Raw genomic sequence first — 20,302 nt, 5'->3', positions numbered from 1 at the left:
GTTTCACTTCCCTAAATGGAGTTGTCACCCTCAAGGCCTGGTTTCTTAAGACAAGCGCCGTATTTGGGCGTCAGCGGGAAGTTGTAGTACCGCTGACGCCAACAAAATACTGTTTTATCAGCTCAGCGTAAGCAGTCTGTTCAACGCAGACATTATATCGCATTGTGCATGCGTTAATAACGTAAACATATATTTATTATGAATTTGCATTGATTTTTTTACAGTCGATCAGTGCTTTAGACAACAAATGACTTTGTCCAAGTAAAAACACATTATAGCTGAGCTAAATGAAGAGGAAGAAGCTACGTTTAATGTTAAAATCAATATCTTGGGTGATTTCAATGGTCTGTTGGATGTTGTCGGTCATTGCTTCTGTCGTTAACGTTACGTTGTAATCCAGCTGCAGTTGATTCGGACATCAGTCGTCGTCCAAGCTTAGCGTTCGATGACGTATGCTGTCTAGCTCACAAATTGACCAATCAGGGGTTAGAGCTGATTTCTAGCTGACGTTTTGTAACGCCGACCTGTACTAAGAAACCAGGCCTTTACCAGTGTAGATACTGGTAAGGTGCTTGATGTTGAGGTTCTTTCAAAATTCTGCAGATGTCCCAACAAATCAAATCATCAACATAATTACAAAGCGTAATCATGTTGGTTCAAGTGGGCTATTGGAAACCAAAGGTGCTTTTAAAATGTTTGAGCGGTCTTTGTCACTAAATGATCTCTGCTATACAACTTATTTAGGAGATGGCGATTCTAAAGCTTTCGACAGCATCTCACAAAAGAAAATTTATGGCGACCAACACCCTGTTGTGAAACTTGAATGCTTTGGCCATGTGATGAAGCGCATGGGAACCCGATTTCGTAGACTCAAGACAGATATGAAAGGGAAAATTGTTATCTGACGGCAAAGGGATATCAGGAAAAAGGCGGTTGACTAATAGCGAAATCGATAAAATCCAGACATATTATGAGTTGGCCATACGTCGAAACTTAGATAGTATTAAAAATATGAAACAAGCTATTTGGGCAATTTTCCTTCACGAAGTATCTACTGTTCAAAATCCGCAACATGGGTTCTGTCCTAGAGGTAATGACTCGTGGTGTGGATATAGAAAAGCAAAGATCAAGAGTGAAGTATATGTTCATAAGAACAGTCTCCCCCCGGTAGCAGTTGTCGAAGCCATGCGACCAATCTTCAGGGATTTATCTCGTCCCGATCTCTTGGAAAAATGTTTGCATGGTAAAACCCAAACGAGAGCGTGAATAACGTGATTTGATCACGTGTTCCCTAGTCTACATTTGTCGACATTCAATCACTTTCGCTGGGCGTTTTGGATGCTGTATGCTCGTTCAATGATGGGAATTCTTCATAACTGCACGTTCTACAAAAAGTGGGCATAAATCCAGGAGATTATGCGGTTTCTGCATTGAAGTTGCTTGATAAAGAGAGACTTCTTCGTGCAAGCATTCACACTTGATCCGGCAACCCTGCATGTAGGCAGTCCTCGCCGGTCATGATATCGCGGTTAAACGTATTTCTTTTTATTTCCTCCCTTGCTCCACAAACTCCTTCAGATAATGGGGGCTTTTGTCCGTGATGTAAAAATACCGAGCTATAACTTTTGAACTTCGAAACCCCGAGTAGTGGATACTCACCTAATGTGTGGAGCAAAATAAAGTGCAATTCTACTCTCATGCAGGAGAGATAGATTTATTAACATTCGAGCGAATGTTGTTCCAAAGAAAACTGTTTTAAATTCCGTCTTGAATCTGCCGTGAAGGGCATCCGCGATCCTTGAATCTGCCGTGAAGGACATTAGTAATTATTGAATTTGCGAATAAAGCAGCAGTGAGACCATTGAGTTTTCCGAGATCTGAATCATATGACAAGTTCTTCAAAAATATTGGATTATTCTGTACAAATTAGTTAAGGGCAGTCAACTTTGCCGAAAATTGCAGCTGTGATTTGAATCATCTGGCTTGAATCTGCGAATCATCAAAACGATTACCGATATTGGGAGTATCTTCAATCAAGAAATTCTAATCTATAGATAAAAAGAGATTGGAGTTGAATCATGGCGACGAATAAAGAAAATCGATCCGTAACAACAACAACCCTTATGGAGTTTCGAGATTTGAATTTGCCCAAGGGAAAGATATATACTTATCTCAGCAAGTATTTAATGGATTCAGAGGAACTCACCAAACTAACTCAGCAGCTGACTAAAGGAGTCAGGATTTCAGAAAATGGGACAGTTAATTTGGGCGAATTGCATCATCCGTCATCATTTAAATCATCTCCTTCCTAGTTGAAAGGCAGCAGCCTCTACAGAAGGGAAAGCCCCGGTATCCACGGTGCCATAGAGTCCAGACAGGAAAAGTTCCGAATAAATTAATAACTCTAACTCTTCTCCATAGAACAATCTGATTTAGCATTCATACTTCATCCGGCAACCGTGCATGTAGACAGCTCTCACCGGCCATGGTATCGCTGTTAAGTTTCATTATTAAATTATAGCCTTTATTTCCTCCTTTGTTCAACAAACTCCTATATATATATATATAAGAAATGTATATATGCAAGTAAATATTGCTTATAAGAAATGTGATGAAACTTACCATAGTTTAATATTTTTACTGTACTTTAAATGATAAAGTAGGATTGTGGATTGGGTAAGTTAAAGAAGCAAAAATATGAAGGGTTGAAACAAAAATGTTTGAAACTGTTTGAGCCACTGGTCCTTTTTATTTGTACCAGCACACTTAGTACAAATTTAAAGGATTTTCGTGCTCTTTCTGGTTGAGTTCTCCATAATCCCTCCTAAGCTAATACAAATCAATCGAATTTGTATTAGCTTATTACTTATAAAAAATATTAACGTAAACTTAATAGTGGTGAAATAGTGCTTATCGTGCTGTCGAATTCAAAAATTCTACATGTTTTTGCAAAGCTTTTATTTATTAAATATCTTCTTGGGAATCAGTTATTTTAGATAAGTAGTTTAATTAGCAATTAACTTTTCTTACTAAAATATACTTAACTATGTTTCTATTTAATATAGTAAACAAGTGTTCAGTTATTTTTTTACCTTTGTTAAGTTAGCTTGTTTCTTTTTGAGAAGACAGATGGGAACATCAGTTCTACTGTTGGTTTGTAAAATATAGAGATCTCGAACAAGTTTTTAATGTTATTTGAATTTATTCAGTTAACGTTTTTTTTCCCTTCTACTCATTTGGTATATTATGTTAAATTATTATTAAGACATTTCACATCATGTACAAATTTATTTCAAATTATCTTTCAATTTTTGTTAAACTACTAATATTATTCTAGAATTATTTCTTTTTGTGAGTTTTGTGGTGGTGGCAACGATGCTGGTTTTAGCTGGGTATTTATACGAGAACGTGGTTTGAGCGTCTCTCTTCTGATGATGTTGTTTACTTAGAAATCACGCACGTTTTTTTCTTCTGGCTGGAGGGAATTGATGGAACATCTCGGCGGTGCCATGGGGGCATATAATATCTGGGAAGAGTCTTGAGAATAGCAATGGAAACCATCAGAGCGTCTCCTTGGTGAAGTGATGTAAGATCTTGCTCAGCACCAACTCCAGCAGAAACTTATCACCTGGATTGTGCCATGGGGGCACGTGGTATCTTATGTGATTTCATATGTGAATTTCTTAAAGTTGTTCGAGGACAATTTGATACAGCCTGTTTTCATCCACCGCCAAACTTATAATTTGTTGATAACTTAATTTTTACTTCTAAATGTGTGAGTCACTTTTTAATGAAATCATTGTATTTGTTTTATTCTATTTCATTTAATATGTTGTAAGTAATTTAAAGGGGGGAAGAGTAGAAATTTTTCTTTTTTAGCATATGTGTGCATTAAAAGCTGCAATTGAGTAATTTTTTTTTATAAAAAAATTTGATTCTTTCGGCTTGAATTTTATTGTACTTCAATGGCAAATTTTATCTTTTGCTCTAGTAATTTATTTCACAATACGATCCATTAAATTTTTATATTAATTAATTTTTCGCTTGATTATATTTAACTTTACACCGCACGGTACAGTGCTGGTTAACCCATTTTCGGCCAATGGTGCGCTAAAGTACCATTTTAATAAGTATTTTTTAATTAACACTGAAGCGAATATTTTTCAATAATTTCATTTTTCTGCTGTTTTTAAAGGTTCTGAAGACATTTAAAAAATATTAGTAATTCAATTGGAGTAAATAATTTCTCGAGAAATTTTCAAATATCGCTAGATTTTAAACCTCAAACGGTTATTGAAAATTTTTTTTTTTTGAAATTGTAAAATTATTTCACTTGAGATTTATTATGTGTTTTTATAATGGGTTAAATTTATAAGTTCTGATAATAAAATTGAATTGAATGTTGGGAAATTTTAGAGCGGTGTAAAAGAAACAAACCAAAATCCAAAGGTAAGCCTAGTTTGTGTATTAGTGTTTGAATTGTTTTCATTAAATTACGTATTTCGCCTCTCTTAAAATAAATAAGCAATAACGGAAATAATAATTAATTGTAAAAAGTAATTTATATAAAATTATGAAGACTTCAGCATATTCAGATCATTAATTTTCCCATGTAATAGGCCTTTACGAATAAAAAGGTATGTTTAATTATGAAATAAAAGATAGTTACCATCAGTTTTTATTCATTAACATTTGTTTATAAGAGAACATTTCATTAACTAAAGAATGTTTATTGTGATAGAATGACACAAAACATTTAAAAAAAGAATGTAAATTTACTAGTTTAAAAAAAAAAATCAAATTTTGCCTATATAAACATGTTTTTGTTTTATAAGCTTGTTAGTACAGTTAAACCCCACTATAATGAACTGTCTGTGGGTTCAATAATGTGTGCACTATATAGGATTGTTCACTATATCCAATTTTTTTTGGCATATGATAGTTTAATTATTGAAAATATGGATTGTGATTTTACATTAATTACATTTAAGTTTTGTAATTTTTCAATATGCAAATTACATTTTCTGCATTTTAATTATTAAGTAATTAAATAAATATTAAAGCATAAATTAAAGAGAAATAGTTACTAAGCTAATAATTGGTTTTCTCAATGAGATTGGTGTTTTTTGATGATGCACAATTTAATTTTTATTTAGTACATCAGTTTTCTTATTTATAGCATGTAGCAATAAAATTTTTCTGAAAGCTCTGTTGCTTTATTATGAAGCACAGGCTCGGTCACAAGAATTTTTATATCCCGCATTAACTAGTTCCATATTTAGCATGTTTCAAAATTTTAACTTTGTCCTCTATCGAAATATTTCTTTCTTTGCAGAATTTGCCATTTTCAATACTTTTATAATGAATCTTGTCTTAGATGGATAATGTAGGGTTAGGAAGAGAGCGGTAACACAAGTTTAATTACCCCCTTTTGATTAGAAAAGGGCTAGAGGCGTAACTACAAGGGTAAAGATGACCAAAACTGCAAGTTTATAGATGAAGAAATGAAAAAATATTTGTTAAAATAAATGTTCAGTCTACTATAACCGAATCACCAATTTCTCAAATGTTCACTAAAAGCTACTAAGATAACATTATCTAAATAGGAGTAGGAACGGAACAACTAAAAAAGTAAAGTTCATCACAACCGAGTGTTCACTGTAGTGGGGTTCGACTGTATTATCATTTCAGTAATAAATCAGCAGCTTTCTGACTTACTTTACTGAAAATTCATTCTTCTGTTCTTGAATAACAAGGATAGTAAGAAATTTGTTAAATTATTCATTGAACAAATATTAATAGTGATTATTATTCGTACTCAAAATATTAGAATATGAATACAATTTAATGGTAAATTGAAATTTGTTTATGTCATAAGTAATTATATCAGTAATCCTGTGTTGTACTTATAAAAAAAAAATTTGATATCAAATTCTTACATTAATCAAATCATGAATGTGAAGGCAATGCTTGATTTCTATACAAAGTTACCCAGCATTGCTTTTTTCTATAATCTACTTGGAATATTGCTGAACAGAAGGAGCCCTCCAGTTCGCACTAGTTTAGAAACAAAAGAGCAACTTCTGCTTGTTTTTATGAAACTGAGATTGGGTCTCTTGAATGAAGATTTATGTTACAGATTTCTCATAAATAAAAGTACTGCTGGTAAGATCTTCACAGCTTGGATGCATCGAATGGGCAGAGAGTCCTTTCAAGGTTTATAAATTGGCCTTCTTCAAAGCACTTACCGGAAGCATAAAATTTTTCCACACGTCATATGCATATTGGACTGCAGTGAGATTTTTATAGACACGCCTTTCAACTTAGACGCCCGTGCGCAAACTTATTCAAACTATAAAAATCATAATACTGTTAAATTTTTAAACTCAATTTCTCCTTCTGGTGCAATAACTTTCGTTTCCGAATTATATGGTGGTCGACATTCTGACAAATCCATCACTATTAAATGTGGAATTTTAAATAAATTCGTACTTAATAGAAAAAGTTTTAGAAAATATGAATGCCTTACCATCGTCAAGTAATGATGTAAATTGCAAAACAGCAGAAATGTCTAATATTTGAGAATCAAGTGTTTCAGACAATAAACAAATTTTACATGATCCAGTTTCACACTATTTCATGTGATACTGACAAATCTGTCAATGACTTTAGTGATCCTGCATTATGGCCTCCTATAACACTTCGTATATAACAAAGTAAAGCAAAACATAAATTTCCTTGAAAACTCAAATATAGTTTTTGGGAAAGTAGAACGATCATGTTCGAAAAAAAACTTTACACGTATTAAGAAAAATGGAGAAGTCGTTAAAAGAGACTGGCTAGTGTATTCTATTCACCAAGTTCACAAGCTGTTTTTTGCTATATTTGTAAACTGTATGGATCAAGTGACCAAGCTTTGTGTCAAGATGGTTAACTCCGACTGGAGAAATATAGCAAAAAGATTATCACCGCATTAAAATTCTACTTGTCACAGAAAAAACATTTATTCTTTTTCACAACGTTGTCTTAAAGCAAATAGAATAGATTGCAATCTTTTAGACCAGTTTAAAGCTGAATGTGACTATTGGAGGAAAATTTTGTATAGGGTTGTAGCTGTTGTGAAGTTTATTTCAATACGTGGGCTTGCATGTTATGGCGACAATGAAACGAAACCTTTGGTTCATTGCAAAATGGTAATTTTTTGGGCAAAATTGAGCTGTTAAGCTCCTTCGATACGTTTTTAGCTGATCACATAAAAAACACTGGAAATAAAGGCAAAGGTGGTGTGAACTATCTATCTTCAACAACTGTGAGAGTTTATCAACATCATGTCTAATAGGGTTTTGCAAGAAATATTAGCTGAGATTAAAGAAGAGAAATATTTTGGCTTGATTGTTGATTCAACTCCTGATATTTCCCCTGTTGATCAACTAGCCATAGTTTTGCGATACGTTGATAAAGATGCTGAATCTGTGGAACGGTTTTTAAAATTTGTAACCAGCCATGGCCATAGCGCTCTGCACCCACAAGAAGTAATTATAGATTTTCTTGAAAACATACAGATTGAATTGAAGTATTGCAGAGGACAATCATTTGATAATGCATTAGATGTGTATTGTCCTTTAAAATGGAATTTAGCAAGGGTTATCAAAACTCATCCAGGTATGGATAACAGAACCAGATTTGTAACTCTTAAAGATAAAAATTGTATATTTAAACGGCCAGCAATAAAATTAGTAACTTTGCCACGTGTTAATTAAAAATTGTGTTTTATTGTTATATATTTGTATTTTTATGGTTCGGTTTCTATTTGTGTTTTTGTTTTTATTGTGTTTTGTTGAATGCTGCGTCATTCAACGCCCGGCGGTATGTTGAAGCCAGAAGCGCCATCTGTGAAAATTGCGCGTGTGCAATGAATCCGAAGAGCTGGGATGTGAGAAAAGAGCGTTGCTCTAAATGAGTTAGTTATGTGATTGAAGTATTGTATTTAATTATTACAGTTCAACTTTTGTGATTTTTGAGAACTTCTTTTATTAGAAAAGTAAAATCAAGATTATATGACGAATAAAATCAAGATATCTGCGAGTGTGAAAATTAATGGTTCGGCGTTGCGCTTGTGGTTTCGGAAATCTGAACTATAATTATCCGGACTGGAGATAGAAGCAAATATCTCACCAAGCATATTGCGTACATCGACAGGAGCAGAATAAGTATATATATACATATATATATATAATATACATATATATACATATATATATATATACACACACACATATATATATATACACATATATATACACATATATATACACATATATATATATACATACATATATATATACATACATACATATATATATACATATATATATACATACATACATATATATATACATATATATATACATACATATATATACATACATATAAATATACATACATGTAAATATATATACATATATATAAAGTATTCAGCATTTCATATCATAAATGTTATTTGCAAATTTAGCATTTTAATGTTATTTGATTTCAGGCAAACAATTTTAAATACAGTTAGTCAAAAAAGTCTGCGTACATTGACAAAAGTAATATCAAACTCGAATTTAAAGGGGGAATAAAATGGTTTTTTAAAGTTTTATTATTTTAAATCCTTAACGTCAGTTAGTAACTTTAAAATTATTTGACAAAAATATTTTCATGCCCAATAATTTATGCACACTAATTTTTAAAAGATAATTGGACAAAAATCAAGGCCAATAAAGTTTGCGTACAAACCAGAAGGGGCGGGGAATTTCTTATCTTAATTTCAAACTTGAGAATGCAAATCAGATTACACTTTCAAGGTCATTGAGCTTCAAATCTATTTTCGAGTTAATGGGAAGTTGTTAGTGCTATTTTCTTTGACGAAAATGTCACTTAATAAGGAAATTCCTTTAGCTACAAGACAATTAATTATAAAATTGAGAGATGAAGGTAAAACTCTTCGCTATATAGGAAAAATAGTTAGGAGGTCTCACTCTAGTGTGCAAAGAGTTATTCAGAACTACCCTGTGGTACTGGAAATCATGCTGTAAAACCAAGATGTGGAAGACCTAGGAAGATTATTCAGAGAGAAGAAAGAAAATTTCTTTTGCGAATTAAACAAAATCCTAAACTTTCTGCTGTAAATATAACAAAATATATTTTTTTAGCAAGCAATTAGGAAATTCCCCCTGTACTGTGAAAGGCAAATTATTACGATCGCAAATCTAGGTCTAAGCCATACATTTCTAAGACGAATCGAATGAAAAGAATTGCTTTTGCAAAAACTTATTTGAACTCCTCGGCAGATTATTGGAACAGTGTAATTTGGTCAGATGAAAGTAAATTTACAATATTTAAGATCAATGGCCACCCTATTGTATGGTGAAAACCGGGAACAGAACTGAATCTGAGAAATTTAAATCCAACTGTTAAACATGGAGCTGGTGGAGTGATGGTATGGGGGTGTATGTCTTCGAATGGAGTTGGAAATTTGCCTATTATTGATAAAGTCATGGACAGGTATGTTTATTTGGATATTTTGAAGAAAAATCTACTAGAAAGTGCTCGAAATTTAAACCTTTCTAATACCGTTATTTTCCAACAAGACAACGACCCTAAACATACTGCTAAAATTGTGAAGGAATATCTTTTCTATCACACTCCGTGACAATTACCAACTCATCCACAGTCACCAGACCTTAACCCGATTGAACATTTGTGGGCAAAATTGGACAAACGAATTCGAAAACACAATATTACTTCCCAAAATGAGTTAATATGCAAATTGCAGGAAGAATGGGCAAAATTTACGTCATATGATACACAGAATCTAGTCCAGTCAGTGCCTAGACGTCTGCAAGCTGTTTTAAAAAATAAAGGGTACGCAACAAAATATTAAAATAACGCTAAAAACTTTTATTTTTAATTTTTTTCTTAAGTGTACGCAGACTTTATTGGAGTGTATTGCTGTGTTTTTTTCGTAAAAATTTATTTTTGAGAAAGTTTTTAAAATATTGCAGTTTTATTTTTGCTCCTTACTGTAGCTTACAATTGTAGCTATTGCAGGAAAAAAAACCATACTGATTAAAATGTTTCTTTGATGTTTAAAGTGCTTTTTTAATTTAATAATCAGTCTGTACGCAGACTTTATTGACTAACTGTATATATATACTAATTATTAGTAACACCCTCTTGAAAAATTCCTGTGTACGCTACTGAACGAAATATGAACTAGGTATGCAAATTAAACGACAAATTATGTAACATTCAAAGAGAGTATTAATAAGTTTACTTTCAGAGGCAAAATTAGTGAGAACTCAATTTAAAAAAAGAGCATATTTAATTACTAAAAATAAAAAGGTCATACCGACAGAGAAAAATTAATCAACTGTTACAAAATTGGGATTTATTTTTATAAAATTTGCGTTGTTTGTTAAGTTTTCTTAAAATCCCTAAGTCACTACGATACAAGAATCATAACCTTAAATCTAATAGAAGGGTATTGACCGTAACTTTTTGTTTTTCTTCTTTTTTAAATTCCTTTTTAAAGTGAATTAACTTTAAATAGAAGGTTTAAACCACCGCATTTGAAAAACATAATTCTTAAAATCTTCGGCCCGCCTTTCCTTGTTATCGCCCAGTTATTTTGATCAGATGCCAAGCCACATGCAGTTCCGATATAAATTTAGCTCTAAAAAAATAAACACAGAACTCTTCCTTCTGAGTTGTTTGCAAACATGGATTTCTCCGGTCTGATCGCCTCTTACCGACCTCCTTCAGCTATAGAGGAAGGTAACTGATAATAATTTGTAGAAAGTTATACCTTCTGTTTATTCAGAAATGTTACTAACAAACCTATCTTTTTTATGTATGCTACAAAAATATATTAATTATAGAAAAGCTATGAATTAACACCGCGCTGTAATGTTCAAAACTAAAAGGCGTATATACCACTCCAATTTTTGTCTTCTATGGATTTCACGTAATTAGATTAAGTAAAACATGTTTTTAATATGATATAAAACTACTCTATGATTAGTTTAGAAGATGAACTACATTGATGCACTAATTCGGCACGATATATATTGCTATTTATCGTAGTCAATAAATGTGAGCCAAGATTTATCAGGCCAAAGCAATTTTCCCGCTGAATTGGCACAAAATTATAGATTATATCTAATCTAACAATATTTAGATAAAAAAAAAATTTTCTTCAAAATCGCAGCTATAAACTAAGAGCGTGATTTCAGATACTTACTTACTTATCCTCTACGTGCCTTTGGGCAGTAAAGGCCTCTAGCATATCCCTCCAACGCCAGCATATCCTTCCTCCCAGCCAGATATTCTAAATTCTCTTAACTCGCCCAAAAACATGCGATGGGTGGTAAGTCTGGGTCTTCCTCTTGTTCTTTTACCATCAAGGGCCCATGTAAGAGCAACAGATGTAATTTTTTCTTTGGGCATTCTAAGGATATGTCCGAGCCAGCTCCATCTTCGTTTTTTAATTTCATCTTCTATGGTTTTTATTTCAGCTTTCTTTAATAGATTTCTACTTGATACTTTGCAAGGACAGAAAATTTTAAAAATAAATCTTAAACATTTATTTTGAACGGTTTCTAATTTTTGTATTTCAATCTTAGTCTGTTTCCAGGTTTCTGCGCCATATGTGATTTCAGATAAGTTTCTTATTATTTTTTAAATATTTGAAAGACAGAATTGTCAGCAGTTTAATTTATAACTATGGCTAATGCTAAACCAATGAGATAGATTAGTTTTCAAACAAACGTACTCCCGAACGATCTAATTGAAATTTTTTCAACATTTTTAAGTTTGCGAGCAAAAATTACGTCTTGCATGCAACATTCCAATTTCTGGATCATATATTTTTGAAGTTATAAAAAGACATACAACAATTTCTTTATTTTATCACTATAGATAAACCGCATTGTGTTTTCACCTCGTTCACAATAATTATGGGAGAAATAATAACGATTCTTGAGGAGATATAAGAGTGAATGAAACATAACCAAATACAAATATATTAAGAGGTAATAAAAATAACTAAATCAGACCTGTCAACATGTAAATTATAGTTCACCACAATATTTGCAGTAATAGTGTAATAACAATTAAATTACAAAAATATCCTTTAATTATCACCAGCACTTCAGATCATCGTGCTTGAATGTAATCATAAATTTTCATATTATTTTAAATATTTTGAAAAAATTTTTAGAACTAAATTTCCGAAAGATTGGTCCGTTGAACTCTAGACACGAAGACAAAACAGAGGTGTCAAATCAAAAATTATTATTTTCTGGAACTTTTTTTTTTTACGAATATGAATAAATTTGTTACAATTCATTCACATTTGGTGCTAAAATAATATTTCAAAAATAAATATAAATTTTTGTTAATTAATTAGAAGTTATTGGCGCAAGACCTATTTATGCTTTAAGACTATTTATGTCGAGAGCTTTCATGTAACTTTCCTTTCCTCCATGATTATTCTTAGGCAGTGCAGCTCTTAACTTTTATATAAAAGTAAATATTCCATGCTCACTATAAATTAATATTTAAATTACTTATAAAAATGTGCTTGTCTTGATTTAGAATGATACTTTACCCACATGGCCAAATTTATCCAAAAATGTGTTTATAATACCTATTACTTCAATAAAAAATTGTACTAATTTTTTCTAACAACCGCAAATACCAAAAAACTTATGCGTTGCAAGATATATCTCGCTACACACCCGTGTTTTTAAGATGGATGAATACATTAATTTTAATCTAGTTACGTCGATTTTTAATCTATCTGTAGGCTGAGTATAGCCAAAAGGTGGATTTCTTTTTTATTATCTTAAAATTATTTTTACCATTACAGATTACAAACACATCAATAAACGTGAAAGTTCACAAATCTCTTCATTTTTTCTCTCCCATTCAGTGCTGTTTTATTAAAAGTTGTCAAAGTTAGTTCTCTTTCACTCTGTATATGGAACAATCTAACGCAATTTACAAATTTCATTTTTTATTAGATGTACTGCAAAGTTTGCACAGATCCCAACGCTCTACATTACCTCTGCGACACGCGGCTGATATGATTATTCACAGGAAATCTTTAGAATCTATCAGGAGCTTCATTGAAGAGGAGGAACTCATACTTAGCATTGATGAATCTGTCCACAAGGGTCTAAGACTAATTCACTATGCTGTTTACCTTGATGCAGAATATCTCGTGGATCTTTTACTCGAATTTGGGGCTGATCCGAATGTCATGGATGCCATGGGATATACTCCTGTCCACATTTGTTCAGAAAAAGGATACTCTCATCTGATTAATATTCTCATGGCTTATGGAGCGAGAATAAGATTTACCGAGGTATGTCAGATTTTCATAATTGGAGTGGCTGCTTTTTTTCTTGTAAAATGTGGTATAATTAACTCTTACACTAAAAATAAAACTAGCAGACCAACTCGATTAGAAATAGATTAAAAATATCTATTTGAAACTAACAGCGTCGGTTTAAGCATTTATAATTTATAATATTTTTGATCCACCACTATTTTTAAAAAAATTAAGCATATATATGCAATACTGATGTAGAGGACTGAATAAGCTTGTTCAAAATACAGCTTATTATTCCGCCTAGAATTGCTATTTATATTCCATTCGACTACCACTGGCGAAAATCATCCTTGAAAGGATAATAAGTTGGCAGGTATGCCCTTACCACCCCATGCGTATAGTTTTTCCATTCTTCGTTTAAATCTAGCGCGCATTCCGCTTTAGTTTAAACGAAACTTTTATAAATAACTACTCCATTTGGTTCATTGTAGAGTTAAACGACCTTAAACACTAGGGGAGAGTGGGGTCAATTGTAACATTTTATACTTAACTATTTTTAACTAACAAAAAATCCAATATATTATTAGTATTAATTGACAGACGAGTAAAGTAGACTATCCTCTACTAGAAAAAAAAATAAATACCTTATTTTAAATGTTATTATATTAGTTATTAACAATTTTTGACAGTCGTGCACTTGTTACAATTGTCCCCACTTACGGGGTCAATTGTAACAGTTCATAAATTCAACTAAAACATAGTTAATTATACATATTATCATAGTTGTGATATATTTTTTTATTGATCAAAATAGTAGTGATATTTTAGGAGTAAAAATAATAATGAGCAGAGACCTAAAGGGTTAAACTTTTAACTTTAAGGGGTTAAAAATTTTAATTTATGCTGTGAAAGGTGACAAATAAAATAATGCACATGCAACATAATATAAATGATATAGGAAACTATTGGTGGTTCTTAAAGAGTTAAGTAATGGTTTGTAAACATAAGATTATTTATTTTCAGCTGTTACAATCGTCCCTTTACTTATTGTTACAATTGTCCCCAAGACGCCATTTCAGCTTCATTTGTTAAAAACAATGCTAGTTAATTAGCAAAACTAATCTTTTTTTTATTGAAATGTTAATTAAAGTGTCCACTTACATATTCGGTTACTAATTTTTATTTGTTTAAACAAAATTACTTTGTTACAATATAATATTCTAATACCAAAAAAAGTACTTGTGTGGCGTGAAAATATCTTTTGTGATGTAACTCTTTCAAAAATACATAAAAATGGTTGCCATCAGGGGTGTACATGTAGATTTATTAAATACACCTTGTGCGCCACCTAGGAATCAAATCTAGAACCCGACACTCGAAATTTTTGCTCTGTTACAATCGTACCATGTTACAATTGACCCCACTCTCCCCTACCATTGTGTACTTAAGGTAACAAAAGACACAGAGCTCCAAAATGAGCTTAACGCGAAATCAAAGTATAAGGACAGAATCACTACTAAACCCGCATGTATCCGAGATGAACAAAGTCGAAACAACTTTTTTGCCATTCGCTTCGCATAGTACTTGGTCTCGGTGATACAGTAAGCTAATTAGCGTTCTCCAAAAACTTAAAAAAAAAAAAGGAATGGTAGTAAAATTGCTAAACGGATATTTGAAAACTCATGTCTTCACCTTTTCAATTTCATATTCTGAAGACAGAAATTCCTTCACAGGGATTTTCTAGCAGAAATACATAACTGGAAAGGTCCGTTAGGGAATTTTGCTACCAGTATTTTGGTTTTGGGAGGACGCTGGTCAACTACAGGGTCGAATTCCGGAGATGACCAGTCCATTCGTAAACTGTTTCCAGTTTCTGCCGTTCACGGAATTGACGAAAAATGTCTCCCGTGTTAGATATGTCATGAGTTAAAGATGAGTTTCTACCGTCGATGACAATCTGAAAGAAAATTATCTTTTAATGAATTCTGCTTCTTTTCAAAAAGCGAATTCCTATAATCAGAATTGTTGGAGAAGCGGTATTTTAAAAATTAGTTAGCTCAAACATCATCGAAATTGGAATAAAAGTCACTAAGATTTTCTTGGTTGGTGCTCCTTGCCACCGGGCTAACAATAGAAGGTTTTTTCCTTCCCCGACTAACAACACAAATGCATGTTAGTTTCAACGAAAAGTCTTCTAAGATGGTGAGTTTGACCTGGTGTTTAATCCGGTTCTCGTTGACTGGGTTCGGTTCAAAAATTACAAGACTAGGGAGTTAGTTGAATATTTATGTGGCCGTTAATCCGGTATCAATCGGCTATTCAAAGATAGAAACAAAATGTCAGCAATGGCGTTAACTTTGGTGATATTTTGTTTCTATTCCAAATTTATCTGAGATACAGATAACTTTGAAATAGAAACTGTACCGAATGTATTAACCAGTTTTCCATCTGCTATGTTGATCGGCAGAAAAAGTACTTATTATCATTGTTTATCTGAAGCTACACATGTCTCGATATCTTTATTTCGAAATGCCCAAGCATTTGTGTTAGTCCTTCTTCAAAATTTCTAAAAAATATAATGCATTTAGAGAACATGAATATTAGTTTTTGCTTGACAATTGAAAATCTTATCTTCGTACGGACATTAGTACAAGTCCATACTGCATTAAGTTGTAGGTGCGATATAGCCACTTACGCCAGTAAATCCAACTAAACTAACGAACAAAATTGCATAAGTGCTTTCTTTTTTCTGATGTTTCAAAATTATTTAAGTTCACACATTTCTTTCCTTAATTCAGATACGATATCACTTTTGTTTAAACCAGGTAAACCCTGATGACAGATCATATGGTGAGCCTCCTCGAGCAACTGCCGCTGACGAACCTTTAAGACTAGCAATAAGAAACTGTGAACATGAAACAGCTCGAATGCTTTTAGAGCACGGAGCAAATCCAAATGCTCTGTACTATTTAGGATTTGAGATAAATCTTGTGGATTCGGTGGATCTGAGGTCAGTAGAACTGTTGCTGATGTACGGAGCTGACCCAAATGCCCGAGATTTGCAAGGAATGACGCCGTTGATGAAAGCATGCAGAAGCGCTCAAGCTGTGGAAACTGTGCACTTACTTATAAGGTAAGCGCTGCTGAACTAAGTTATAAATTTTCTTTTACATAAATGATTGTTTGGTTAATTGAATTGAGAGTTAGATTTGATTTCCACAATGCATAATGCTCTTTGAAAAAAAAAAATGTTGTTTGACTGAAGTTTATTGGAAAAAAGAAAGGTAATAGTCACATTTTAAATCAATGCTTTCAACCTTTACTTAAACAATTGAGGATTTTTACTTAAGAATAATATAGTAATAGGGTCAGAGCCTGAATAAGGCAGGGGCAGTTAACTATAGGAATGATAGTTAGAAAACTATAGGAATGATAAATGATATCTACAAAAAATATCAATGTTAATTTAAGCTTTGCGTGTTAACACGAGTGTAAAAAAATAATATAAATAACTGGGGTACCTCGGGGTCGTGAAGCCCGTGTTTACTTAAAGTAAGTAAACCCCCTGAGGAAAATATTTTTAAACACTTAAATAAAAACTGCTTAAAAATACCTTTGGTTTAATGATGATTATATCCTAAGGTGAGCAATTCGTCGTAATTACAGGTTGAAAATTTGCAATGAGACTTTTATTATCATCAGAAAAAAAAAAAAAAAACAATTTGTAGTGAATCTTTTGTAAATTCAATTACTTCCAAATTTTTACATTATTGTAAAAACTTTAAAATGTTACAAGTAACTCGTATAGACTTTAATTATAGATCAAATCTCAGTAATTGGTACAGATTGTTCCCTCTGCAATATTTATACTACTAAGTAAATAAATTTGTCATTTTGCAGCTATATAGTCTTCAATATATTTTAAACATCACATTTGCAAACGATTTGTCTATTTTAACTTTTAGTTATGGTGCAGATGTTAATGCCATGACAGAAGAAGACCAGAAAAGCTCGTTGCATTATGCAGTTCTAACAGGAAATTTAGAGATAGCAGAGATTTTGGTTTACAATGGAGCACAAGTGTGCTTTCCCTTGGAACGTACAAGACCCCCACCATTATATTATGCTGTGCTAAAAGGCGATGTGAAATTTTTAGAGTTCCTTCTCAAATCAGGGGCAGACATTAATGCGGTGTCAGTGGTAGTAGGATCTGCCCTGCACCTGTCCATGGTTGAAAAAATTCCAAATCAATACAGAATAGTAGAGACCTTGTTGAGGAATGGTGCTAATCCCAATGCTATTACTGTTGCTGATGATAAACCATGTCTAAAACCTCCGATAGGAGAATATTTACAAAACTGTGAACAACCTCGAATTGATATTGTATCTCTGCTTCTAAGGTATGTATATTTGATACATGAAGAACTTAGTGAATGAAGCAGGTAGATGACATCTTTAGGGATATTCATTAATCAGGAAAAACCACATTAAATGATCACATCAGTGTGTATGTTTCATTTATCAGAATTGCTTTTATTTTAATTTTGACATAACTAATCTACAATAGTTTTGAGTATGTTTACCTAATTCTTCTTTCGAATTGGGGGACGATAAATAAAATAAGGCGAAGTATTATAAGTCCCGCCTTCTAATATATCTGTAATAAAATAATTCTTCGGATACCACTTGTTTCCTTCTTACTTTGATATAGTAACTCTGAAAATGTCACTTACCTGGTTCCTCCATTCAGTTTTTCTGACTGAATTGATTTAATTCTAATTTAAGGATACACTTATAATACAGAAAATTTGAATGATGGATAAACATGTTACGTTTTTCAATTTGAGACTAGTGCCTAGTGGTTAAACGAGAAAACATCAGAAATTTTCATAAAACTCAATTTTTCGTATGTTGACATAATGAACACTCAAGAATTTTTCTTTAAATGTAAGTTGAACCTTATATAAATCAGAAAGTTAAAGAAGATGCAACCTTATTTATTTATTTTTTTCCTTTTGCAATGGACACAACATAAAGGATGTTAAATTTTTAAAGTAAATTTCAAGAGAGAAAGTTTTACTCAATCGAATTTGCATTGAGACTTGAATTAAACATGTTCTTCATATTCTTACCATTTACTTTTCTGATTTCTTCTTAATAGTGCATCAAAATTAAAGTAATTCATTTTATACAGGAGAGTGGCGTTGAGCCCTCAAAGCCTGCAAATATCTTGAGAAATATCCATTGAATCAAAAATATCAACACACATTTAATATTTCACAAAAAGCTATCCAACGATACTTATGTCAGTCTCTCTCCCTGTCCCATGAAATAAAATCAGTTAAAATTGTCATTTCAATAAAATTTTATGAAATAGGTAAAATAGTACAAAGATAAAAATATACTTATAAACGTGAACAAAATCATGAATAGATTAAAATTTATATAGAATTTAAAATATCAATAGTGCATAAAAATGTTAGAATGACGGTTATAATCTAACAAATCCTCTATAGATAAAATACAACTGTTCGAAAAGGGTAAGGTGATGTTGGTTAAAACACAGGCAAAAATGTTCAGTTTTTAAAGAGCATGCATCAAACTAATGTTTACAATATGCGTAAAAAATTTTTGAATAAAATGGTGATTATTAATAAAACAGTAAAATCTAATAAAAATGGTACATACTATATACAATTTAAAATACCAATAGTGCAGGGAAATGAAAAGATGTTAGAAAGTCTTTCATCTGACAAGTCTTGTATTTACAAAAATGGAGGTCATTTTATATTGCAGATTTGGATTCAATTTCACAGAATAGACCTAAGATTTTTTATATTTTTGAATCAGTAAGCAGATACTAAAATTGGAAAATAATGATTGGAGCACGAACAATTACAAATTGAAAGTTCCCCCTATAGAGAAGACTTTAATATTACTGCATAGCTTTTGGTAAAACATTAAACATGTATTTTACCTTTAATGCATGTTTCTCAAGATATTTGGTTGCTTCGAGACACCTTGATTTTATATAACAAAATTACACACATAACTAAAAAGCCATTGAAAATTCTAATATCCTTAGAGGTGCTAAGACTTAGATAACTTCGGGAATTTCTGGCTTAAAAGATCAAAACCGTTCTCAAGTAATCTCAAAGTATTTTATGCCATTTTTTTTCTTTTTTTAAATGAGGTAAGTCCATTTGAAAAGGGGTTTAAGTCTGAAACTTTTAACTGTTAGTGTTAGAATGAGTTCAAATATTATTTAAAAATGGTTAAACATTATTTGATTAAATATTAAAATGCAATAATGGTTATTAAAATCACAAAAAATAAATAAATGGTATTTTAGCTATAAATAGACTGATTGCATCTTAATGCATTGCAGGTACGGAGCACGCATAGTTCTTCAGTGTCAAAGGGATCACGATTTAGGGATCATAAAAGTTATTCACAGGATACATTTGGGACTCAATCCAGAAGTGATGGACTTGCTCGTAGAAGCAGCGGAATCTTTCAATGTCTCGTTTATAGAAAATTCAAAACAGATGAGTGACGAACACAAAGATTTGCTTCTGACGAGAGCTTTACAGCCATTCTCCCTTTTAAATGCCTCAAGGATACAGGTCAGGAGAAACTTAGGATGGGGACCAGATTTTCTGGCCACCTTGCAGAGTTTGCCCCTACCACAAATGCTCAAAAAATTTGTTTTATTTGAGGAGTGATTTTTATAGTAATAAAATATGTTTTATATTTTGTTATCACTTTCTACAATTGTTTTTATAACCCAAGAAAACACTATATCTGTGGCCATACTATTTATATTAATATTCTATCTAATGATGCTTAGATTTTTATAAGGTTGAAGCAATAGAAAAAAAATCCTAAATATTTAAAAAGTTTTTCTTAGCTAAGGAACCATAC

General features: G+C 32.0%; 1 protein-coding gene across 1 annotated transcript; it reads left to right on the top strand.

The window, feature by feature from the left end:
• Positions 1-10,730: 10,730 nt before the first annotated feature.
• Positions 10,731-20,139, top strand: LOC107455661 (ankyrin repeat and SOCS box protein 3). The gene is made up of 5 exons (XM_016073301.3): positions 10,731-10,818; positions 13,068-13,411; positions 16,204-16,511; positions 17,344-17,778; positions 19,767-20,139. Exons 1-5 carry the CDS (start codon positions 10,764-10,766, stop codon positions 20,101-20,103), a joined length of 1,479 nt encoding a protein of 492 aa, XP_015928787.1. The 5' UTR covers positions 10,731-10,763; the 3' UTR covers positions 20,104-20,139.
• Positions 20,140-20,302: the final 163 nt, after the last annotated feature.

The sequence above is a fragment of the Parasteatoda tepidariorum genome, chromosome 10 (assembly GCF_043381705.1).
Source record: "Parasteatoda tepidariorum isolate YZ-2023 chromosome 10, CAS_Ptep_4.0, whole genome shotgun sequence".
Taxonomy (NCBI): domain Eukaryota; kingdom Metazoa; phylum Arthropoda; class Arachnida; order Araneae; family Theridiidae; genus Parasteatoda; species Parasteatoda tepidariorum.
This window is presented reverse-complemented; position numbering and strand designations above follow the sequence as displayed.